Below are 26714 nucleotides of genomic sequence, written 5' to 3'. Positions count from 1 at the left end.
TGCTGCTCAGCTCATCATTTTCTCCAACCACTCTGTCTCCTCTCTCTGCCAGGTCCTACACTCAGGGTCGGACTGGCCCACAGGGGTACAGGGGAAATCCCTGGTGGGCCCCACTGACTGAGCATCCTGTTGGGGTCAGGTTCTTGATTGTGCACTTAAATTACATAAATCAGAAATTGGGTGCTTGGTTCGATATTATCCCTCCTGTTAATTAAAGTGGGCGTTTCTGACACATCCTTGTCTCCTTCTTCATAAAGGGGCCCTGTGTTTTGCAGACTAACTATATCCTCTCTAATGGTTGGTCAAGTCCCTCTGTGGTGGCTGGCAACACCCCCTCTGGAGACTGGTCACACCGCTTAAGCATGGGCCCCTACCACTGCTTTTCCTGGTGGGCTCTTCATGACCCAGTCCGACACACCCCTTCGCAACAGAGTCACTCCAGTCCTCACACACCTATAAAGCCCTCTCCCCCTACATCTCTGTCCTCATCTCCCGCCCACCCATTCTGCTCTGCCAATGACCTCCGCCTTTCCTTCCAACTGATAACCTCCTCCCACTCTTGCCAGAAGGATGCGCTGCTCTCCACCACTGGAACTCACTTCCTTTCCCTATCAGACTCTCCACCTCTCTGCAAAGCTTCCAACGGTCTCAAACCCCATTTTTTTATCTGTCTAATGGCTGTTTTTATAACCCACCCTTTTTTTGCCCTTGCAGACAGCCTGCCTGTCTGACCCTACCCTATAGATTGTAAGCTCTCACGAGCAGGGCCCTCTTCCCTTGTGTATTCTTCCTCTCTTCCTTTCCTTACTTATGCCATCATCTGCTCCCCATTGCTAACAGTGACACTGAATCTGTCTGCTGTGCCCATTAATTTGGGTACATGTTCACGCAATGCTTTGGTCTTGTGGTTATGGTGACTGTATATAAATAAATGTTAGTTACTGCCTACCATGTTTATATTGTTTGTATCCTGCCATGCTCTGCTTTGTTTGTACTGTCATTGTTATGTCATTTACGTCCTGTTATGTGTACACAGTGTCCCTCATTCAGAGCCGCTCGCAAAAAGTGAGCGATTGCTCTGAATGAGAGTGGCCGCTTTTGTTTTAAAAGCCGGCCTCCTGGCTGCTCGCTAAGCTGTGGGTGACCACCCACAGCTTTAGCGAGTGACCAGGTGATGGTCGCGATGGTCGAGACCATTGCGATCATCGGGGCTTGTGACGAGACCCTTGCATTAGGGTCTCGTCTACCGCAAGCCCCAGGTAGCTTCCTGCTCTAACAGAACAGGAAGCTCCCTACTGACATCACTGGTGATGTCAGTAGGGCCGCCTACAAATGGCAGGCGTTCCATCAGGAACGCCTCCGTTTGTCCGGCCACCTCCCCACCCCGCCTACAAAATGGGGCGAGCTGTCGATCAACGTCGACAGCCGCCCCGTTTGTAGTGAGCCCCGGAGCGAGTGAATTTGTCACTCGCTCCGGGGTTTGCGCACGCGCACTGCGAGCACTGTACGTGCGCAGGCCCTCACCATCGACCCGCTTGCGAGCGGGTCTGAATGAGGGTGAGTATCTACATTGCACTTTGTGAAGCACAATTTGTGAATCCTGTGCCCTAAAAAATAAAGGATAGTCCACATAATAATCCTATATGATCAGCACCTTGCACAATGGTTAGCCGCAGGTGCTGGTTCTCACGGCTGCAACAAACGGACATGACAAACTTGCAGGGCTGGGGGAACCTGGCGTACAATGGGACTAAATTACTACTAATAATAATCTTCCAAGTGCACTAACAGGCTCTAGTGATGCCGGAGTAGATTGTCAGCTGAAAAGTTGTATTTCTTCATCTAATATGTCCATTCAGCTCCCAGTGACTGTATCCACCAGTGCGTAGTCAGTATTCGGCTACTTGTATGCATACACAAAGGGTACGATATGACGGAATGGGGTATACTTTGGCCGAACCTCTTAACATCCTGTTTCATTTTTCTTTTTAGTGTGTGGTTACTGTAATCACTGAGCTGCCTCCTGTTGTACCAACACCCACCGGGCTGGAACAGAGGGGCACTGAGAATGCCATTAACTGCTCACACTGTCCGTTTGGGGAGAAGGTATGTTACTGTATTGAAAAGATTTACCTCAATGAGTTTTTTATACTGTACAGTATACGATTGCCACAGTTACACTGGCTACAAATAAAAATATAAAAAAATAATTAATGATCACAATCAATATACTTGTACTTGATACAGGAGTTAGGTCTCTGAAACGTTGACCTCAAGCTGCGTGTCAGTCTTCTTTCTTTGGTACATGTTCCCTGAGTGCCGTCCAACCTGCCATATATATATATATATATATATATATATATATAGCAGATACAAAGAACCAGCACATCCAGTAAATTAATGCAAAAAAAAATCTGTATTCAGATAGCAGCAAAGAGCGGCAGCATGAGTGATAACAGTCACTGATAGAGTCCAAACAGGGTGAAGTATAATTAAATGGTATACTTAATAGAAACCAGGGTGGTCACCAAACTGTCAGTATGCACCTCACCGGACCCTAGAGCAGCAAGCCTAATCTGTTTGCTGCTCTAGGGTCCGGTGAGGTGCATACTGACAGTTTGGTGACCACCCTGGTTTCTATTAAGTATACCATTTAATTATACTTCACCCTGTTTGGACTCTATCAGTGACTGTTATCACTCATGCTGCCGCTCTTTGCTGCTATCTGAATACAGATTTTTTTTTGCATTAATTTACTGGATGTGCTGGTTCTTTGTATCTGCTATCCACCACCACCATATGTACCGTGCACTCCCTCAATGACTCTTTTAATGAGTGCTACTGGGATTTGAACTCATATATATATATATATATATATATATATATATATATTTACACACACACTATACTGACTACTACACAAACTATGGGCAGAAAATCAGAAATGTATTCAGGATTTATATTGATACAAATGAAAAGAATAGTTCAGGTTCTCTAGTAGACAGTAGACAGCTCACAGAATTGGTGACAGTTGCTTCTTTTAAATGGATGAAGGAACGTGTATCGTGTTCTCCCTCCATGAACTGAAACTGTTTAACAGCATTACTGTTACATTGTACATACTGTCTGGGTCATAGATTTGAAGCCTTGAATAAACATAGATATTAAATGTTAGATCCTTCCCAACCCAAATATATCATTTTAACTTTATTTGGGAGAACTACTGTAAGTGGCCATAAACCCAAGAAATAAACATAATGCTATTTGAATCCCATGTATCAGGCACTTTCTCTCTCATACATTGAATTGGCCAAGATTGTATTTTATACAGATTTACATCAGTTCCACAGTGTCGGTGTCATTCTGTCAGCTGCCATTACCGATGTCTCTGACACCCGGATACAGTCTAGCACCTGCATCACCCTGTGTTGCTGCATATACTGAGAGCAAGGACATTTGTTTTGTTTTTTCAAAAATTGTCTTAGAGAACCAGCAAATTATGGAGCTGTTATTGGTCTATCATACATTGCTGTTAATTTATTTATCCGAATCAGTGACCACAGATGGAGAATAGACTTTCCAAGAAATATGGTAGCGAGTTTCTGTCAACTGTGCAATTATATTTAAAAAAAGAAATCTAATCTGGTAGTAATGGGACAGTAATGCCATGTACATTGTTATGTATGATAACTCAAGTAAAGTGTTTCAATTCGTATCTTCTGTCTGTTTAGGGTGAAATTGGTCTTCCTGGTCCTGTGGGTCCAAAGGTGAGAATTAGTTGTACAGTATGAACAGTATTTTAAATTATTTTCTTTCAATGTTTTCACTTTTGTTAGATATGTACCAACCAAACATCATATAAACCATATACAGTATATACTCTGAGTGACCTATTTATTATGGCTACCAGGTGAATAATGCAGAGTAGCTATTATTCCATACATAATAAAGGCAAAGCTATGCAGAGACTAATGAAGTGTATGGCTCATGATATTGGGCGATATAATGGACTTTGAACCTGGAACGATTGTTGGCGCTGCCGGAGCAGTGTGAGCAGCTGCACTGGTGAATTGTTTGAGGGCGGCAGTTGTTAAAGTGCACACAGAGTGGACCAGCAGACAGAACTCAGTATGAGTTCAAGGGGATGTAATCAGGATGCCGGCAGTCGAAATGCCGACCGCCAGAATCCCGACAATGAAAGCCCGGCATGGGACTAAAGATAGGTGTCTAAATACAGATGCCTATCATTAGCGCCACGTCGAAATCCCGACACCCGGCATACCGAATGTAGATTTGCCGGGCATCGCGACGTGTTAGGGTTAGGATTTGGCAAGGGGAAGAGGGGGTTAGGGTTAGGCACCACCAGGGGGAGGTTAGGGTTAGGTACCCCCCGGGAGGGTTAGGTTTAGGGTGCGGGGAGTGGGGTTAGGGTTAGGCACCACAGGGGGGGGGGCTTAGGCACCACCCCCTGAGTCTTAGGGCTAGGCACCCCCAAGGGAGGGTTAGGGGGGGAAAGGGAAGGGGTAAAGATACTTACGAGACAACGTCAGGATTTTGATCTGTTGGGCTTCTCTCGTCGGGATTTGAACCGGCGGCTTGTAAGCCATCGGTATTTCATACCCAACCCAGTGCAAGGCCTTTGGTTGTAAACGGTTACTGGGTGCTCGAGCGGAACAGAGAGCAGAGAGTGGGCAGACTTGTTCAGTCCCATAAATGGGCAACAGTGCATCAAATTAGGCATAATTTGAATCAGGGAGCAATTCATACGGCCTCTCGATGAACAGTACCCCGCACATTACATGGCACGGGCTTCAGCAGAAGGCTTGTCCCTGCGTCATTGCTGTCTGCTGCAAACATGGTGAGACGCCTCTAGTTTGCCCAGGGACACAGTTAATGATTGGAAAGGGGTCATGCGATCTGACGAATCACGTTATCTGTTACGCCATGCAGATGGTAGAGTGAGGGTATGGAGACAACAGCAGGAAAGCATGGACCCTTCCTGCACCATCATGGCTCTTCAGGCTAACGGAGGCAATGTGATGGAGACGCAGCTCACCGCATTTGGCCTAATATGTCCATTAAAATATACAGAAAGTTAGTAGAAGCCTTGAAGAAGTCAAGATGTATTAAGGGCAAAAGATGGCCCAGCAGGGTTTAAATCTGATGGTCATAATAATTTGGTCACTCAGTGTAAATGGAAGGGAAGCACATTCTGTACGGGCCCATGTATAAGGTTAGGTATTAGCTTCTGTCATAGTCTCTCCTGAGACAAGTGGCAGAAATAAAAGCATTGAAAGGAGCGATGGCTGCGGTAGTTCTGACACTGCCTGCGCCAACTATGCACAGCTGGAACGGGATCAAATCCCGACAGCGGAAGCCCAGCACTGAGATCGCGACGGGTATTTTTTTCTATTTACTAACCTAACCTCCCCCCCTAACCCTAAGCCTCCCTTAGGGGTGCCTAACCCTAACCTCCCCCCAAGTGCCTAACCCCCTTCTAAGTGCCTAAACCTAACCCCCCTTCCCCGCTGCCTAACGCTAAGTCTCCTGGGGGGGTGCCCAACCCTAACCTCCCCCCTGGAGGTAAGCCGGGTGTCGGGGTCCCGGCGTAGGACTAATGACAGGCGTCGGGATCTCGACGCCGATCATTAGACAGTTGCTGGAATTAAACAGTCGGGATGCCGACGGTCGGCATTTAGACCGTCGGTCTCCCGCCTGCATCCAGCTGGAACACACATGCCCAAGGGGCCTATTCATTATTACCACCTGGTGGCCCCACATAAATTACAATATGTTTCCGGCGCGCAGTGATTTGTGGTACCAGGATAAATGCTGGGAAAAGCAGCTTTCCTGCGAGCTCTACCATTGCTACGTTCAGGTTTACACTGCCAGGCTGTGTCAATGCGCTAGTTCACGCAAGCGCACAGCAGGGGGAGACGGATAGATCCGAATGGATCCCTCTTCGCCCCCCGGATCTCCTTACAATGAGAAGGAGCAGGGATTAGCGGGCCAACACAATCTGAAGATGGCGTCATTTCCTGAAGTCAAGCTCCAAATTGATGAATGGATGACAGCCACATTCTGACTGCAATGGTGAATGGATGGAGTACAGTTTACGTATGTTTAACAGACCCATTGACCTTGATGAATAGGCTCCCAATACAGCAGAGTTATGAGGCCGGAGATTGAGGTTCCACCACTGCCTGAGATAGTTGGAATTAGACGACTGTTGGGCAATAGCTTGAGTTCCAAATTCCATTCCCTGTTCTGGTCTGATCCTAGCTATGTCTTTGTGGGGAAATACAGGAATGGAGTTATCTATACTATAGAAGTGGTAACAGGCGAGAGCTTTCCGAGCAGCAGAAAACCAGTTGGGAAAAGTTGTGTCTGAGCGATTTTCCTGCTCGCAGGAAGAACCTCTCCCAGAGAAGTGCCAGAATTAGATTTTTTGCAGCCATTTTTGCAGGTTACCAACATTAATGTGTATGAAGGACTTCTTTTTTATCCACTGTTTTTTCATCTACCTCTATGTGGTACTTGTAGCTGTTTAATAGCTATCAGAGAATGGAATCTGCTCCATGTGACACCCTTTGGGCAAAAGAATGTTCATTTCATTTGGACAGGATGGTAAGAAAGGAAAATACTGAATTTTTCTGCTCCAAGAACCCAGCGTTTATCCTTTACTGGTGCCTGCCGACCACTGTAGACAGCATTCATAGAGCATATCCAGTTGTGTGGCAGTTGGCGGGCAAAGGAAGTGTCGGGTGGCTGTAGCAGTTGAATGCTGGTTACATGAAGTGCCTGTCTGATAACAGCTTAAGCAAAGGGAAGAATGATGTAATGGTGAGTGAATGAGGCACAATTATCATTAAACTTTTGTTCCTTTTCGTTTAGGGTGAAAGTGGCAACGTTGGACCCCTGGGCCCAAAAGGAGAGAAAGGGGAACCTGTGAGTATTATCATTTAGGCTGTTGACATGTCCTAATTATTACTGTATTGTATATTTTCATTGCATAAGCGAGATGAGGTTACGTTTTTTTAGTGTCTGCAAATCATTATTTGGTTTATGTTAATAGCTCCTATCAAATTGTAATGATATTACCCTGTTTCTCTATATTTGATAGGTGTTTTCTGCACAAAGACAGTGACATAGAAACAGGGATGAATCCTGATTTGAGGAGAATAATGAAAAAAAAAATCAATTAGACTAATTCGTATTTTGCACCTAAAATTAAGTATAAACAATTTTTGCTAATTTATTAAGAAGACACTACTTTTATGGAGTTATACCAATTACTCCCCAGTGCATTTCCACTAGTAAAGATTATAGAGATGTGTCCAGATGCATCTTTGACGATTGCGCTACAAACGTGTGCACGCATCGCGGCATGCGATTACCCGCAGCAGGATACGCTACTGTATCAATGAAAATAGTAGATGTGTGTGGAGCTCGACCTATTGATGGCTGAAATGTGTACCTCTTGATCCCCCTAAATGAGTCAAAGATATTTCATGCAATGTGGATGGGTATAATATCTTTACTGTAAAATTAGTGCCTTATGCTATACAGAATATACAGCAATAAAGACTATAAGGAATGCTAAGCAGGTAAGTATAAATGCTGTATTAACACAAAATATTACACACAGACATACAGTGGAGCCAATAAGTATTTGGACAGCCACCAATTGTGCAAGTTGTTGCACTGTAAAAGATGAGAGAGGTCTGTAATTTCCATCATACGTACACTTCAACTGTGAGAGAGAATCAGAACAAAAAATTCCGGAAATCACATTGTATGATTTTTAAACAATTTATTTGTATATTCTTGCGGAAAATAAATATTTGGACAATCAAAAAGTTTAACTCAATACTTTGTAAAGTAACCTCGGTTGGCAATTACAGAGGTCAAACGTTTCCTGCAGTTCTTGACCAGGTTTGCACACACTGCAGCAGGTATTTTGTCCCACTCTTCAATGCAGATCTTCTCTAGATGTGTCATGTTTTGGGGCTGTCGCCGGGCAACACGGACTTTCAACTCCCTCCACAGATTTTCTATTGGGTTGAGGTCCGGAGGCTGGCTAGGCTAATCCTGGACCTTGACATGCTTCTTACGGAGCCACTCCTTAGTTGCCGGGCGGTGTGTTTGGGGTCATTGTCATGCTGGAAGACCCAGCCACGTTGCATCTTCAATGCTCTTACTGAGGGAAGGAGGTTTTTCCCCAAAATGTCACGATACATGGCCCCATTCATCCTCTCCGTAATACGTATCAGTCGTCCTGTCCCGTATGCAGAAAAGCATCCCCAAAGCATGATGTTTCCACCCCCATGCTTCACAGTGGGTATGGTGTTTTTGGGATGCCACTCATCATTCTTCTCCCTCCAAACACAGCGTGTAGAGTTTATACCAAAAAGTTCTATTTTGGTCTTATCTGACCACATGACATTCTCCCAATCCTCCTCTGGATCATCCAGATGGTCACGGGCAAACTTTAGATGGGCCTGGACATGTGCTGGCTTAAGCAGGGGGACCTTTCGGGCGCTGCAGGATTTGAATCCATGACGACGTAGTGTGTTACTAATGGTAACCTTTGTGACTGTGGTCCCAGCTCTCTTGAGGTCATTGACCAGGTCCCCCCGTGTATTCTGAGCTGATCCCTCACCGTTCTCAAGATCATTGATACCCCACGAGGTGAGATCTTGCATGGAGCCCCTGGTCGAGGGAGATTCAGTGATCTTGTATTTCTTCCATTTTTTAATAATTGTGCCAACAGTTGATCTCTTCTCACCAAGCTGCTTGCCTATTGTCGAGTAGCTCATCCCAGCCTTGTGCAGGTCTACAATTTTGTCCCTGGTGTCCTTAGACAGCTCTCTGGTCTTGGCGATGGTGGGGAGGTTGCAGTGTGACTGTTTGAGGGTGTGGACAGGTGTCTTTTATACAGTTAACCAGTTCAAACAGGTGCCATTAATACAGGTAATGAGTGGAGGATAGATGAGCTTCCTAAAGAAGAAGTAACAGGTCTGTGAAAGCCAGAATTCTTGCTGGTTGGTAGGTGTCCAAATATTTATTTTCCGCAAGAATATACAAATAAATTGTTTAAAAATCATACAATGTGATTTCTGGAATTTTTTGTTCTGATTCTGTCTCTCACAGTTGAAGTGTACGTATGATGGAAATTACAGTCCTCCGTCATCTTTTAAAGTGCAACAACTTTCAAAATCGGTGGCTGTCCAAATACTTTTTTGCCCCACTGTATATGCATAGAAAAACAATAGGAATTGATAATTATTGAAAAAGTACAGTCTAAAGTCTCAATCTTTGGTTGTTGACTGGATAAGGAAAAAAAACTGAAGGGGAAAAGTTCAAGAGCTGAGATATTAACTAATGGGGGAGCTCATTGAGATGTCAGTGTACAGCAATGTAGGTATTGAACACACTGCAGCGTCCCGCTGGTCTGTTCAGTGCTTGTGAATGTCCGTGCACATACCGTTGCAGCTGACGATGTTTGCAGTGACGGGAGACAACCTCCTTCTCGATAGGACCCTGGATTATGGAGCTCTTGGCCATGACTGAACCCCCTCAGACCTTAGCCGGCCAGCTGTAGAGTCAAGGTCCCGGTATTAGGCCTGTGACCAGGCCTAGTGCAGTGGCTGGACCTACGGCTATGCCCGGCTTGGACCGTAGCACCTATCACCATCCATAATCCAGGGTCCTATCGAGAAGGAGGTCATCTCCCATCACTGCAAACATCGTCAGCTGCAACGGTATGTGCACGGACATTCACAAGCACTGAACAGACCAGGGGGACGCTGCAGTGTGTTCAATACCTACATTGCTGTACACTGACATCTCAATGAGCTCCCCCATTAGTTAATATCTCAGCTCCTGAACTTTTCCCCTTCATTTTTTTTCCTTATCCAATCAACAACCAAAGATTGAGACTTTAGACTGTACTTTTTCAATAATTATCAATTCCTATTGTTTTTCTATGCATAAATGTCTGTGTGTAATATTTTGTGTTAATACAGCATTTATACTTACCTGCTTAGCATTCCTTAAAGTCTTTATTGCTGTATATTCTGTATAGCATAAGGCACTAATTTTACAGTAAAGATATTATACCCATCCACATTGCATGAAATATCTTTGACTCATTTAGGGGGATCAAGAGGTACACATTTCAGCCATCAATAGGTCGAGCGCCACACACATCTACTATTTTCATTGAATCTTTATCTGTAGGCAGAGGGTAGCCTACAATTGTGAGCAGCTCACCATTTATCTACTTACTCAGTGCGCAGAAACGACCAGTATTTATCAATACGCTACGGTATGCTATGGCGTGCGCTGCGATCGCCAACATGTAATCCTATGGAGGCGTGGGTGCAATAGCAGTGCGCGTATCCAATCGCGGGCGCACGCCAAGCGCTATGCATGGCGCGATTTGCTGCATACGCAGCAACGATGTAGCTGGACACATCTGTATAACTCAAAGAAAAAGATATAGAACTTCTATTTATAATGGAGCGAAATTAGGATCTCACTGACTATGATGCTGAAAAATGCTGTCACTCAATGGTCACGTGCAGTGGATATCCAGTGATACATTTATTTATCATACTGTCATTTGTTTGTGTTTTTTTGCCTCGATAGTGGATTTGGCTTTGCTATAGTTCAGGATTTTGCGAGCACATTGTTTTTTTTCCCCCCACAAATGTTAAACATCATTGTTAAATAACTTTTCACTGTTGTATGAATAGCTCGTGGAAACAAAGAACATGAGAAAGTCAATGATAAAATGTAAAAACACTGTCTGATTGTCTTAGCTGTTTCCTACTGAGATGAAGGCTATAGATTATATGGAAGATAACTGATCTCCTGTGGGATGTGGTACATACTTTGAGCTGGCCCTTGAACTTGCTAAAGACTCATATTATATAATATTATGTTATATTATGAGTTTTACAACTGTTGGTACACTTAGGGGGCAATTCAATTAGGTGCAGGTTTGTCCCATTTTCACAGCAAACTTTAACCACAAATTGCATTTCCAATTCAATTCCAAACTCAAATTGTGTTTTTGTGGACCCCCTAAGTAGGGGAAAAAGCTTTATTCTAAAGTAAAAAGTTCAAAACACAGTGCAGAACCTTTGGTACATCCTTCCCAATGAATAATCGTGCACTTGGAAGTGTTTAAATAGTATAATTTGGCCAATAAAGACATGTCAGTTTTCAGGTGAATGTCCCTAAATAGCCCAATAATGGTTAAAATGATGTGGGACAGGTATGCAGAGGTGTAAATGATGTGGGACAGGTTTGCAGAGGTGTAAATGATGTGGGACAGGTATGTGGAGGTGTAAATTATGTTGGACAGGTTTGCAGAGGTGTAAATGATGTGGGACAGGTTTGTGGAGGTGTAAATGATGTGGGACAGGTTTGTGGAGGTGTAAATGATGTGGGACAAGTATGTAGAGGTGTAAATGATGTGGGACAGGTATGTGGAGGTGTAAATAATGTGGGACAGGTATGTGGAGGTGTAAATGATGTGGGACAGGTATGTGGAGGTATAAATGATGTGGGACAGGTATCTGGAGGTGTAAATGGTGTGGGACAGGTATGTGGAGGTGTAAATGATGTGGGACAGCTGTGTGGAGGTGTAAATTATGTGGGGACAGGTATGGTGAGGTGTAAATGATGTGGGACAGGTACGTGAAGGTGTAAATGATGTGGAACAGGTATGTGGAGTTGTAAATGATGTGGGAGTGGTATATAGAGGTGTAAATGATGTGGGAGTGGTATATAGAGGTGTAAATGATGTGGGAGAGGTATATAAAGGTGTAAATGATGTGGTACAGGAAAATTGAGGTGTTGAAGTGATGGGAGAGGGGTTTTTGAAATTGCAGATGAGAGGTTAAAGAGTTTATTCCAACGTTTTACAAACTTGTATAAAAATAACACTGAAAAACTACACTACACACATTTTTCTGTACCACAACATGTTGGAAAGACTTTAATTTGCTAAAAAAACAAACACTTGCTTGCTATCATTTTTCCACCATTAATAATAAAACAACAGCCATTTCAAACCTTTTAAGTACATTGAGTACTTTCCTTTTGGCCACTAACAGCTTTCTATATGGCCCTGCCATCTCAGTTGCCACTTTTTTTTTGGGTCCAAGATGGTTTCCCCACTTTTTTATGCACTTTCTCCAGGTCGCTTTTTAACTGCGAAACTCTGCAGTGCATACAGAAAATTTGTATTGCTAATTGAATCTCGCATTTCTTGGGTGAGCGCATTTACGCGATGTATGTGACTTTCATGATACAAACTTGCTTTCACAAACTTGCTACCTAATTGAATTGACTCCTTAGTTCCTGCTTATCAATTCCCAACAAGTGTTAGTGTAACTAAAACCCCTTTTACACCAGAGCAAAAACCTGGGTTTTTGCTGGGTCTACCCAGGTTGCAGCTCAGTGTAAAAGGGTCCCTGAAAAATAACCTGGGTCAAGTGACCCTGCAATCCAACCCAGGTAGCTACCAGGGTTGGACCCAGGAGATGGACCCAGGTAATGGTGCAGTGTAAACGGTGCAACCCGGGTTATCTGACCTGGATCATGCCTAAAATGAGCGGATTGGTGGTTGTGGAGCATTCACCTCCCACTTTTTATGACCTCACAGGTTTAGCAGGGCAGACCTGAGTTCAGTGTGAACAGGGCTGACCTGGGAGTAACCCAGATCAAAGGTGCAGTGTAAATGGGTCTGACCTGGGTCTGACCAGGGTTGGAACCATGTCCAAAAACCCAGGTCGGACCTGGGTTTTTGGTGTAAAAGAGGTATAAGAATAAGGAGTTGTATATAACCTGATAGTACTTGTATACTAAACTCTCCATATCGCTCTTTTACAGGTAAGAGTCATCGCAACAAAAGGGGAGAAAGGAGACCAGGTGAGGCAATTACTGTAATGAAATAAGCGAGGGTCATTTAACTGCAGCTGAACGTCTGTAACAGCACATCTACTGCGTCTACTATACTGGTCCATACCTGCAACCGTGCTGACCTCCAATGCACAAGTACAGGGCCTATTTGTGAAACACATGTGCACCATCAGTGCAGTGTTACATCTCTGTTGCCCAACCATTGACAATGACTCTTTTATTTTTAGCCAATTGATAATTAGTTTTCACTGTGAGACAATGAATACAGAGAAAGGTCACACCTACAGCATATGAGGACAGTACATTCAGGTGGGGGTGTTGCAGGTGGTGCACACACAGGACATGTAATCACACGAGACAATGACACAATGAAGGAGGGGGGGGAAGAAAAAGGGGCCGTCACAGGACACAGGACAACGTTGGACAATAACAAACTGGAGATGGCACTAGCAGAGTCACATAAAAACCAAAGGGCCACGTGTTACAATCGCGTGGGGACACAGCAAATAAATACACACTCTAATAAGAGTAATACACACAAAAAATACAAGACTCAATACAGCTGGAGTCAGTGCAATAAAGTATCTATAATGGGCCCCTGAGTCATGGGGGACCAGCACCACCCATCCTGCACCCATTGCAATGTTTCACTCAGCAGTCACCTGCGATGGCGCCGTACAGGTATTTACAAAGAAATCACAGTAACTATAGGGCATGCGCAGCAGGTAGTTAGTATTCTGGTCCTGCTCAGTTGTGTCACTCAGCTTAGTGGTACTAGAGTTGGTTGTATCTCCCAGCATACTGTAGTGGTACTAGAAGTTGTAGCATCATTTGGAATAGAGGTACAAGGGTCATTTGTGTCACTCAGCATAGTAGTAAAAGAATTTGTAGCACCATTTGGAATAGCGGTACAAGGGTCAGTTGTGTCACTCAGCATAGTGGTACTAGAGTTTGTGGCATCATTTGGAATAGTGGTACAAGGTCAGTTGTGTCACTCAGCATAGTGGTACTAGAGTTTGTTGCGTAATTTGGAATAGTGGTACAAGGGACAGTTGTGTCACTCAGCATAGTCGTACAAGAGATTGTTGCGTCATTTAGAATAGTGGTACAAGGTCAGTTGTGTCACTCAGCATAGTGGTACTAGAGTTGTTTGTACAGTATCTCCCAGCATACTGTAGTGGTACTAGAATTTGTAGCATCATTTGGAATAGAGGTATAAGGGTCAGTTGTGTCACTCAGCATAGTGGTACTAGAGTTTGTGGCATCATTTGGAATAGTGGTACAAGGTCAGTTGTGTCACTCAGCATAGTGGTACTAGAGTTTGTGGCATCATTTGGAATAGTGGTACAAGGGTCAGTTGTGTCACTCAGCATAGTGGTACTAGAGTTTGTGACATCATTTGGAATAGTGGTACAAGGTCAGTTGTGTCGCTCAGCATAGTGGTACTAGAGTTTGTGGCATCATTTGGAATAGTGGTACAAGGGTCATTTGTGTCACTCAGCATAGTGGTACTAGAGTTTGTGGCATCATTTGGAATAGTGGTACAAGGGTCAGTTGTGTCACTCAGCATAGTGGTATTAGAGATTGTTGCGTCATTTGGAATAGTGGTACAAGGTCAGTTGTGTCACTCAGCATAGTGGTATTAGAGATTGTTGCGTCATTTGGAATAGGGGTACAAGGTCAGTTGTGTCACTCAGCATAGTGGTACTAGAGTTTATTACGTCATTTGGAATAGCGGTACAAGGGTCATTTGTGTCACTCAGCATAGTGGTACTAGAGTTTATTGCGTCATTTGGAATAGTGGTACAAGGGTCATTTGTGTCACTCAGCATAGTGGTACTAGAGTTTATTGCGTCATTTGGCATAGTGGTACAAGGTCAGTTGTGTCACTCGGCATAGTGGTACTAGAGTTTATTGCGTCATTTGGCATAGTGGTACAAGGGTCAGTTGTGTCACTCAGCATAGTGGTACTAGAGCCTTTATTACCTTCTGGGCATGTATCATACAGTGGGTGAGAGGGGACCCAAAGAGCTGCACACGGGACCTCTCATGTCTTGAAACACGCCTGAGTCAGGTACACAAGATGGGGCAAGAGGAGTAAACATCAGAGAAATTAGACGAGTGATGCGATGTGTGTGCGATATTGTGTGTATGATGGGAGTTAGCGAAGGCTGGGTTTTTTGACATGGGCAGGGTGGGGACATCTGAAATGTTACATTAGCACTATAATAAAGGGTAAAACTTATATATTAATTTGAAACTTTTGTTGTAAACTGTATACTGCGTGCCTTCAAGGGCTTAAGATAAGAGTTAGCACAACAGGGATGGTCCAGTGGTAGAAACACTTTTGTTTGAATGTCTACACAGTGGTGGATTTCCCATGAAGCACATGCTTGTTAGGAGCACCACCTGCTGGGGGCAGCACAGAAGGCCACTCGCCCCTCACATCAGAGCCGCTGATCCTTTTTTATGTAGCACCAGTGGGGGAGGGGTGGCGGATGCCGATTTGTGTGCAGAAGGTGTGTGGGAGAGGTTTGTGCTACCCGCCTTACTGCTGTCTGCCAGGAAGTGGAGCCTGAGCCAGCAGTGATAGTGACAACTATTGTGATTATTATTATTATTATTATCGTTTATTTATATGGCGCCACAAGTGTTCCGCAGCGCCTTACAAAGTACATAATGTCTTTGCTGAGCCGCTTGTCAATGCTGCTAGGTGTCTCTGCAGCTATGCTGAACTGTCGTGACCGCAGAGACTGAGGGAGGGGGGGGGGTGACCTGACCCCTAAATATGCCTCTTTGTCTACATCAAATAAAGATGAACTAATCATGTAATTAAGTAATAAAAACTTATACCCATATTTGTCTACTTGTAGTAGTCCTCTCTGGGAGATCCCGGTGGACAGGTCCAAGTAAAAGCTTTCAGGGAGCATGGCACTGTCAATCTCATAATTGTGGCCCAGCACCCCGCTGCGTAATCCTGTGATCCAAGCAGGGGGAGGAGCCACGGTGAAGCATTTCTTCGGGGTAAGTGCGCGTTTTTAGATGTGGAGTGGTTGCTCATAGCAACCAATCAGATTCTAGCTATTAACTTCTAGAAGGTGCTAGATAACTGATATGTAGAATCTGATTGGTTGCTATGGGCAACATCTCCACTTCTAAAAACTCTCACTTTAGTAAATATACCTCTTACAATCTGGAAAGCTGTCTACTCTCTCGGTAATTCAGTGGTCTCCTGGCCACCCTGAGAGAGTAAGCCAGTATACGTATACCAATAACTTTTTGTTTTTGCTTCATTCAGAACAGGCCCCCTTTCCTTTAACATGTATTAAAAACATTTTATTTCTTAAGCTGCGTACACGAGAGTGGGATGACTGTACGATTACAACATTGTAATCGTTCATCATCCTGTGTAGTGGATAATGGGCCTGATTCAGACCCGCTCGCTGCCGCAGGCAGCTCACAGGGTCTGTGGGCGTGTTTTTTTTTCCTCTGGCTGCTTGCAAAGCTGTGGGAGACCTCCCACAGCTTGTGCGAGTGGCCAAGAGGCCGTCGCGATAATCGAGACCATCGGCCTTGCGATGAGACCCTGTGGTAGGGTCTCGGCTACAGTAAGGCTGAGTGGACTTCCTGCTCTAATAGAGCATTTTACTGAACAATGAACGATAACGATGTCGTAATCGTTCAGTCGCTCATTTTTCTCATCTAGTGGATACGCGCCTTTATACTAGGTTCAATCCATCCAGCAGATCTGTTCCTGCAATTACTAAGTTGCACTGTACTCATTTGTGCACCTTACATTGAAGTTTGCAGCAGAACGGCTTAAATGACCTCTGAAGTGCTGTATGTAGCTCTTTGGTTTAATTTCTGTCTGGCGTTTTTTAGGAATGCAGTTCCTGCCATAAACCCCTCACTGGCTCATGAGCTTATCTTACACTTTATAAACCAGAAGAATAAATGACATCCGAAACAGTAGAAATTATTACTTGTCTGACAATCGCTAAATCTGTCTTCCGCTCCATGGCGACCACTGCAATTTAATGCTGGATAAACTGTACGTGTTGCTGGATAAAGTTATTTAAGTGTGTAAAAGAGAAGCCAGTACAATTGTAAATGTATAACTTGATTCTTTAAAGGCATGTTTTACTAGACAAATTGTCATACACTTGTAGGCAATGGGCTACAGATTTGTACGCTATTACACTCGCAGATGCGATTTCTCGCACAGCCAATGAGAGAAAATATGCAAATATCTGCCAACGTACTCCCCACCTGAACTAAGGTGCAACGGACAGCGCAAATGCTGCTACCCCCAATTTCTTTATCTGCGGTGTGTGTAGATCCTCAAGGGGTTGAGAACACACCACCATCGACGCAACATTGGATGCACATCGATTCCTCAAGTAAGTTCTGGACTGTGCAGATTCAGGGACATCTCTCTGTCTAAATGTGGCCTCTGAGACTGTGGTTCTGCGATTGGGGGCACAGACTTTGGAACTCTCATAACACGCCCACAAACTGGCCTCTTTTTGTGAATACTTTTGGCCACCTCCCTGACACCCAGTAACGCTAGTGGATCGCAGTGGTCATCTCGGGATGTTGCGATTACGGATACTTTGCGAATGGCGTCTCAAGCTTCAACTCGCGGGCGCAGTAAAGGCTCATACACACTAGACGATGTGTGTGATGAGCGATATTGGTGAAAGATTTCCCTTGAACTTTCTGTAGTGCAGAACAAACGATATTGGGTGTACACACTGAATGATATCATTAACGATATCGTTCAGTGACGTCATCCTGCCACATCTCTGAACAGGCACTTTCTGACGATATCGTCAGATTGGCCTGTATTTTTGCATGACAGCAAACTTCGTTACCGACTTGCGGAGCGCGCATCGTTGGTCGTTCACTGCATACACACTGAATGATATGAATGGTATATCGTTGAAATATATCGTTACCGTCCATATCGTTCAAAAAAATCATCTAGTATGTATGCGGCTTAAGACTTTCCTGTGAGTTTTGCGCATGTGCAGTTGCAAAACTTCGGCATTGCGTACAACTCTGAGACCCAATGTTCCTCTAGTTTACATGGTCAAAAAAAAAGAACTGAAGATTTTATACACAAACAATATATTTTACCCGCAAACATTAAGCAACCCCATGATGTATAAAAGAGGGTCTCTATTTCGATAGCAAAAGCAGCCCCCATAGGTTTCCATGGGCTCAGCTAAATGGTCAAATTGGTTTCCATGGGGTCTGCTAAATGGTCAAAGTGGTTTTCATGGGGTCTGCTAAATGGTCCAAGTGGTTTTCATGGGGTCTGCTAAGTGGTCAAATTGGTTTCCATGGGGTCTGCTAAATGGTCAAATTGGTTTTCATGGGGTCTGCTAAATGGTCAAATCGGTTTTCATGGGGTCTGCAAAATGGTCAAAGTGGTTTCCATGGGCTCTGCTAAATGGTCAAAGTGGTTTCCATGGGCTCTGCTAAATGGTCTAATTGGTTTCCATGGGCTCAGCTAAATGGTCAAATTGGTTTCCATGGGCTCTGCTAAATGGTCAAAGTGGTTTTCATGGGGTCTGCTAAATGGTCAAATTGGTTTCCATGGGCTCTGCTAAATGGTCAAATTGGTTTCCATGGGCTCTGCTAATTGGTCAAATTGGTTTCCATGAGCTCTGCTAAATGGTCAAATTGGTTTCCATGGGCTCGGCTAAATGGTCAAAGTGGTTTTCATGGAGTCTGGTAAATGGTCAAATTGGTTTCCATGGAGTCTGCTAAATGGTCAGATTTACCAAGCTCTGCATTGAGAAGCTCCGATCGCAGATCCTGTCCCTAGATGTATATAATAGTAAATACAGGCGACCAATCATTTCTTATTGATACTATAAGCAGCGATTATAAATTACAATTATCAGTACTAAATTCCGATAACTGATAAATATGTCCTTAGAAGCCTTGAAAAACAAACCTATGGCTTACCTGTATACTCACACATTTCATTAAAAAACCCAATTTAGTTTCTAAAAAAAGAAAACACAACCCAAACGCCCAGCTCTCTTTTCTGTAGTCTATTAATTGTTACATTTATTTTGTATCTTATTTTTTTGAAAATGCAAATATAAAGCACATTGGGCATGACTCTGATGCACACGCCGTGACAATATGTGCCAACAGCGCCTGCGTCGTACGATGTTTGCACACAGAGAGCCTGATTCAGAGCCGCTCGCTCACGCTGTGCGTTCGCAAGCGGCCCGATGTTCTGCGTACACGCATGCGCACGCTTTGTTCTGCGCGTGCGCAAACTACTCACTGCGAACACATCCCTCTCGCTCGACCAGCAAAGGCAGCCCAGGGTAATGAGTGACAGGAGAGGCCGTTTGTGGGTGGTAACAGGGGCAGGACACTAATAACGGGGGGTTGGAGATGTGAACGCAGGCGTGCCTGGGTGTTTCAACACCATTTTAGAGGCGTGCTAATTAACAGGCAGCGTCATAGTACACGTCACATGCCATTTTTTTACACTGATTTCCTCGCAATGCTTGTGGTAGGGTAAAGCAACAGCAAGCACTGCATTAGCATCCGATGGTGCTCGATGTACCAATGTTTTAATACACTTCCTGGAGATGACGTGTTGCTAGTGGGCGGCTCTGTCTGTGCGATTTGGCATACGCATACACAAAGTGGCCGCTCGCTAAGACATGGTGGGCGTGCTTATACCTTGGCGAGCATTCGCTTCCCGTGGCGTCACTTTGACAAATTTGCATACGCATCCAGCGAGCGTACGCAGATAGCGACCGGGTTTGAATCAGGCCCAGAGTCGCAGTAATGATTAACACGCATGGTATCCAAAATGTAGCAGTAATGTATTGTGTGTTCCCGGGTGGTGCCTGGGAGGTGGCTATTATTCAGACGCACGGAGATGCATCGCTTGAGGGGCGTGTTATGGTAGTGTTGCGGGTGTGTAAGGGAATGTTCCGGGCGTGTTATGGGAGTGTTGTGGGCCTGTAAGGGAATGTTGTGGGCGTGTTAAGGTGCCCATCCACTAGACGATTAAGTTGAGCGATTGAACGATAACTATCATTCAATCGTTTGCAAAAATGTCTAAAACGACAAGCGATGCGCATGCCCGCTGGTCGTTTAGACATCTATCATCGTGCAAACATGCTGGTCAGGTAACGATAACGTCAGGTTGAGCAGGTTTGCAGATGATTGATGAGCCTGCACTGAACGACTGCAGGCTCATCACAGACTGACAAACGACTGCACGATTACAATGTCGTAATCGTGCAGTCATTTTCATTTCTGCTAGTGGATGGGCACCATTATGGGAGTGTTGCGGGTGTGTAAGGGAATGTTGTGGGTGTGTTACGGGAGTGTTGCGGGCGTGTAAGGGAATGTTGCGGGCGTGTTATGGGAGTGTTGCGGGCATGTTATGGTAGTGTTGCGGGCATGTAAGGGAATGTTGTGGGTGTGTAAGGGAATGTTGCAGACGTGTTATGGGAGTGTTGCAGGTGTGTAGGGGAGTATTATGAGAGTGTTGTGGGCGTGTTATGGGAGTGTTATGGGCATGTTATGGGAGTGTTGTGGGCGTGTTATGGGAATGTTGTGGGCGTGTTGCAGGAGTGATTTGGGCGTGTTGTGGGCGTGTTGTGGGAGTGTTGTGGGAGTGATTTGGGCGTGTTGTGGGCGTGTTGTGGGAGTGTTGTGGGAGTGTTGTGGGCGTGTTGTGGGCGTGTTGTGGGAGTGTTGTGGGAGTGTTGTGGGTGTGTAAGGGAATGTTGTGGGCGTGTTATGGGAATGTTGTGGGCGTGTTATGGGAGTGTGAGGGAATGTTGCAGACGTGTTATGGGAGTGTTGCAGGTGTGTAAGGGAGTGTTATGAGAGTGTTGTGGGCATGTTATGGGAGTGTTGTGGGCATGTTGTGGGCATGTTGCAGGAGTGATTTGGGAGTGATTTGGGAGTGTTGCGGGAGTGTAAGGGAATGTTGCGGGCGTGTAAGGGAATGTTGCGGGCGTGTAAGGGAATATTGTGGGCGTGTTATGGGAATGTTGCGTGCAAGGCATTAGCATGCCCACTATGTCTTGGCATGCAATCACTTTGTGTATGCAGATGCCCACCAGCCATTCATTAGATGCCCACTTGCGCACGTCATCTCCTGGAAGTGCATGTAACCATTGGTACATCGAGCACCATCGGAAGTGAACGCAGCGCTTGAGGTTGACTATACCCTGCCGCAAGCACTGCGATCACTTCAGTGTGAAATACAGCCAGGTGACGTGTCCTATGATGCTGCCTGTTAATTATGCACGCCTCTGAAACAGCGTTGAGACACTCAGGCACGCCTGCGTTCGCACCTCCACTCCCCCATTTCTAGTGGCCTGCCCGTTTCCACCCACAAACGGCCTCTCCTGTCACTCATTCCACTGGGCTGTCTATGCGCAATGAGCAAACGCTTCACGATCTTTCACAGTGGTTTGCGCACGCGCAATGTGTTGCACACGCATGCGAAGATTGCAAATATGGGCCAGCTACGAGTGAACGCATCCTAGCGAGAGGGTCTGAATGAGCTCCTCAATGCTTGATTCAGAGGTGGACACCAATGCCGCTGCAGCTGTGATTGTGTATGCAGCGGCTGTGCGAATAATGCAAATGTCGCAGCCTTCGGCTTTATATGGAGATGCCCATCAGTGGCTTCGCAAATCCAAGCAATTGCGTACAAGGGATGCAACTTGGCCGCAGATCAGTTGATTATTGGACTCATGAGTATCCCTATAATCGTGCAGAATGGCCGCCTAAAATGAGACGCCAAAACCGTCCTCACTGTATGTGGGATCACAGTCGCAGACAGAGACACTCCATGGAAATGCTGCGTATGAGTCTCCACCCCCCTGTTGCCACCCACAAATGGTCCCTCTGTCAATCACTTGGTGCGAGATTCAGTGGTGAAACCGATTGTTGTGTCTGAAGATGCACCATGTGGGCGTCTGAGTCCTTGCACATTCAGGCGCGTGTTTGTGCACCAGGGAAAGGGCTGATGGCAGCATTAGCATAAAGTTGCAGGTGCGACTAAGGCAAAAAGGCACAAAAATGGTTGCAGCATTGCGGATTTCTGAGTCAGCCTCTTTGCCTGCCTTGATAGGTGAGATGCTCCGGATGTATCCCGTACTGCTCAGTCTTGTGGAGAGACTGAGGGTGAAATATAGCTGCTACCACTGGAACTGGCCTACCTGCCACAGTTCCATAATTATACGCGTCCATCCGTAAGCCCTGCTTATCTCTTGAGGCGCATTCATGGTAGCCTAGTTCATACTTGCCTACCCTCCCGATTATACCCGGGAGCTTCCCGAAAATAGGGTGCCACTCCTGGTCCCCTGGGAAGGCAGGCAAGCCTCCCGGCGGCCGCCAACCCGCCTGACCCTCCCGCAGTAACACTAGAACACTAGGATTGGCTGGGCGGTGACGCATTTCGCACTGAATTGCGTCATCATGGCCCCAACCCCTGCTTCACAATGTCGTTAATATCGGCAATGTGAGGAGGGGGCAGAACCACATTGACACGATCACGCAGTCATGCCCCATGCTCCCCCCCCTGCTCCACCACCTGCATCATCGCAGCAACATGCCGCCTTTTTGCCACGACACGAGCCCCCCGCCATGGAAGCCAGGCAGCTCCCTCCCGGAAGGAGGAAGCTGAAAGTCGGCAGCTGTGGCGTAGTTATTGCTTTCAGTTCCAAAACCAGAAATCCTACAAATGTAATAATGCAAATGTCTAGACACAGAAGTAGATTTAAAGTAAAGATGAGGGGCTCCGTTCTGCTGAAACTGAGCCCAGCCCAACTTGGGGATTCCTAGTTAAACCAAGTGGCGGCTCGGATCACTTTGGGGTTTCCGTGTAGAACCAAGTCACAACTCAGATCTAAAAAACGTATCTCCAGTAATTTGGGTTACATGTCCCTCCTTTGTGACTTCAGGTGCTATGAGGTGGTCAAAATTGAATGGAAATGACTGGAAAATAAATGTTTGGAAATTAATGTTATTGATGTTAATAATACTACAGGAACCAATACAGGTCCAATTTACATGATTTTAGCTGTTTTTAACGATTTTTTAAGGAGTCTAAGGGCATGATTCAGAGCTGAACGCTCCGACCAGAGCGCTCGTTCTGAATCAGGGCCCTCCTACCTTTTTTTGGAGCGTCCTCATGGACGCTCACATAGCTGTGGGTTACCACCCACAGCTATAGCGAGCGTCCATGATGATGGTCGCGATAGTCTTGTCCATCGCGACCATCGGGCTTGCGACGGAGACCCTGCGGTAGGGTCTCGCTGCCGCAAGCCCTGGAGTGAATTTGGCTCTATCAGAGCCAAAATCACTCCCACTGACATCACTAGTGATGTCAGTGGGGCCGGCTTGACACGGTAGACGTTCCCATGGGAACGCCTCCGTCTGGCAGGCACGCCCCTGGCACGCCCACCAAAGGGGGCGTGCTGTCAATCAACATCGACAGCACGCCCCCTTTGGTGCGAGACCCGGAGCGATGGAGAGCCCGTCGCTCTCCGGGTCTCGCGCATGCGCACGACGGAGCTCCCACCGTCGTGCGCATGCGCAGTGGGGGACATCGACCCGCTTGCGAGCGTACTGCCGCTCACGAGCGGGTCTGAATGACCCCCTAAAATCAAAACCGAAACAAGACACTTGAGGGTGGTTTTGCTAAAATTAAAACATGGGGGTCCACGCACAGCTCTAATTTAATGATAACCCTAAAGGTGGGTACACACCTGACAGATATATCTGCAGATGATGGTCGTTCATACACACTGAACGGCCATCATCTGCTTGTGCCCTCGGGTCCCGGCGGCCGGGAGAAGGGGACCACTGGAGGTAATATAGGTGAGTATTGTGTGAGTGTGTATGTATGTATGTATTAAAGTTATACTTTGTAAGGTGTGTGTGTGTTTCTTGGGACATTTCTTTACAGGTGAACTACAAGTCCCAGTGGCCCTTAATGCCGCACATACTGAAACTTGTGGTTCTCCAAGTACCAGCATGCGGGGGAGGCTTGCTGGGACCTGCAGTTCTACTGGACATACAATGTTTATATATATCTCATTTTACACCACACCTACACAATCAACCCGCCACCCACCACCCAGGGGTGGCGGGGATAGCCCCGGGCTATCAGCCCAGGCTAGGGGTGCCCTGGAGAGGGAGACCACTTTTTTTGAAGGGGTCTCCAACTCCCCAGGGATCCCTGGCCTGGGCTGACTAACGGTCAGGGCTGATGCTGCGGCTGGGGGGCCCGGTGATAGGGCTCCCCTGGCTGTGGTATCAGCCCCCCATTAGAAAGGGTCCAGGGCTGGTTCTGGATCTTACAGGGAGACCCTAGGCAATTTTTCCCAGTAAATCCAGAACCAGCTCTGCTTCCCATAGCCCAGTGCTGGTTGTACTAAGTACAGGGAGACCCTACGTCATTTTTTCCCTGAACTTAGTCAACCGGAACTGGGTTTCAGTAGTCCGGGGCTGGTTATGATTTAGGGGGGACCTCACATCATTTTTTTTCAAAATTTAACACTTTCCTTGGCTTTTACAGCCAGATACATGCAGGAATCTCACAGATGTATGCATGTATCTGTGTCAATCTGACCTGCTCATGCTCAAATCGAAAGCATGAAGCAGGTCTATTGTACTGGGGATTTGAAGTTCGATTTGAAGTCCGATTTTGAGGTCTATTTCAAATCGAATGATAGTAAATAAGGATTTCGATGGTTAGCCCAGCGCACGCGCAGCGGCAAGACTGTGCGTGCGCAAACTCTCTCGCTCCGGAGGTCTCTACAAAAGGGGCGGCTGTCGATGTTGATCGTCAGCTTGCCCCGTTTTCTAGGCGGGGTCGGGGGAGTGGTTTCACAAACGGAGGCGTTCCTGCCGTTTTGTGGGCGGCTGCACTGACATCATCAGTGATGTCAGTGGGGAGCTTCCTGCTCGATCAGAGCAGGAAGCTCCCTGGGGCTTGCGGCTGCCGAGACCCAACCTTAGGGTCTCGTTGCAAACCCCGATGGTCGCGATGGTGTTCACCATCGCGACCATCAACCTGGTCGGTCGTTAAGCTGTGGGTGGTAACCCACAGCTTAGCTAACGACTAGGAGGCCGCACTTCAAAAATGAAGGGGCTGCCCTCATTCAGAGATCGGTCGCTTCTTGCGACCGCATCTGAATGAGCGCCTTTGTGTGTTGGGCTATGTAAAAGTACCAATGTTTTTCCGATGGTCGATTTGAGGGCGAATTGAGTCCAAATTCGATTTGAAGTCCGATTTTAAATGCGATTTGGCCTTTAGTAAATACTCAAAAGCAAAATCGAAGCCAAATCGAATGAAAATCGAACCTCAAATCACTCAAAATGCCAAATCGACCTTTAGTAAATTTACTCCTGGCCTTTTATACAATGGGGAAAGTTTTGATGATTGTGGAGATTACAAGCAGAACAATTGGCTGCTTTTATGTTACAGCTGTGAGACATAATTGGCAGTTTCTTGGGATATATTGATTCTGCTAGGATGTTAATGCATCCCACCCTTGGTTGTATATTTACGAAAGGTCAGTTTTAATCGATCTTAAATTTAATGCGTTTCTGGGGCTAATTCACACATTTACTAATACTTATAAAAACAAATAAAAATTGTCTGTTATGTCATGTGTGATTTAACCCCAGAAACACATCAATTTTGAATTAAAATCGATCTTTAGTATATATACCCCTTGGAGAGAAATACAGTCAAGATATTGCTTAAAGCAACCAATCAGCTTCTGTCAGTTCAAATAATGTGCTAGCTAAATGAGTTAGATGCTGATTGGTCGCTGTGGGCAACTGATCCACTTTCTCTTTCTCCAAGGCTTGATACCTCTCCCCCACTCTCTTTATGTTTCTCCCTTATTTGTAAAAACGGTAAGGCCTGGGGGGACATTTGCCCCTCCTTAATAGCAGACCGTTCCACCATCCGATCGGCCAATTGGTTAGCTAATGCTATACACACTTGCCAATCATACGATAGATATGTCTGGGCTGACATCACAACTGGACGGGTCGCCGATACACACGTACAGATGGCATCGGCTGTGCTGCGGGGCCGACCTGATATGTCGGGATGTAGTTGGCTGGCGTGCGGGATGCCGACGGTCCAAATACCGGCGCCAAAATCCCAACAGGTCGGGATCCTGGCACCAGTATCCTGACCATCGGCAACCTGAAGGTAAGTATCGGGGTGTTAGGGAGTGGTTAGTGGGGTTAGGGTTAGGCATTAGGGGGAGGGTTAGGGTTAGGCACCGGGGAGGGAGTGTTAGGATTAGGGTGCAGGTGCGGGGAGGGGAAGGTTAGGTTTAGGCACTAGGGGGGAGGTTAGATTTAGGCACCAGGAAGGGGGTCTTAGGTTTAGGTTATGGGGAGGGGTAGGTTAGGTTTAGGCACTAGGAAGGGGGGGATTAGGCTTAGGCACCGGGGAGAAAGATTTAGGGTTCAGGTAGGGGTAGGGAAAATACTTATGTGCCTTCCTATGGGTGTTGGGATTATGGCTGTCAGGATGCCACTGTCGGTATTTGCGGGGGGCGCGGCTTATCGCAGGGGGCGGGGCTTAGCACCAAGGGGGGTGGCAGCGGTGGCCGGTCGGCGCATGCGCGGGCACTTTGTCAGGGTATTTTTTGAGAAAATACCGTGACTAGTGTGCGGAGGGGATTTGCAGGGACAGAGCTTTATCGCAAGCTCTGTCCCTGCAAGAGATTTGTAGTAAATCC

General features: G+C 46.0%; 1 protein-coding gene across 1 annotated transcript in view; it reads left to right on the top strand.

The window, feature by feature from the left end:
* COL22A1 (collagen type XXII alpha 1 chain) overlaps positions 1–26714 on the top strand; it is a 442369-nt gene that overhangs the window by 145124 nt on the left and 270531 nt on the right. Inside the window, exons 9-12 of the mRNA XM_088478826.1 lie at positions 1993–2106; positions 3732–3767; positions 6895–6948; positions 12907–12945. Coding sequence (XP_088334952.1) covers positions 1993–2106; positions 3732–3767; positions 6895–6948; positions 12907–12945 — 243 coding nt within the window. The remainder of the gene's footprint in view (positions 1–1992; positions 2107–3731; positions 3768–6894; positions 6949–12906; positions 12946–26714) is intronic.

This window comes from Taudactylus pleione, unplaced genomic scaffold, assembly GCF_031769625.1.
Source record: "Taudactylus pleione unplaced genomic scaffold, aTauple2 ptg000219l, whole genome shotgun sequence".
NCBI classification, from domain to species: domain Eukaryota; kingdom Metazoa; phylum Chordata; class Amphibia; order Anura; family Myobatrachidae; genus Taudactylus; species Taudactylus pleione.
This window is presented reverse-complemented; position numbering and strand designations above follow the sequence as displayed.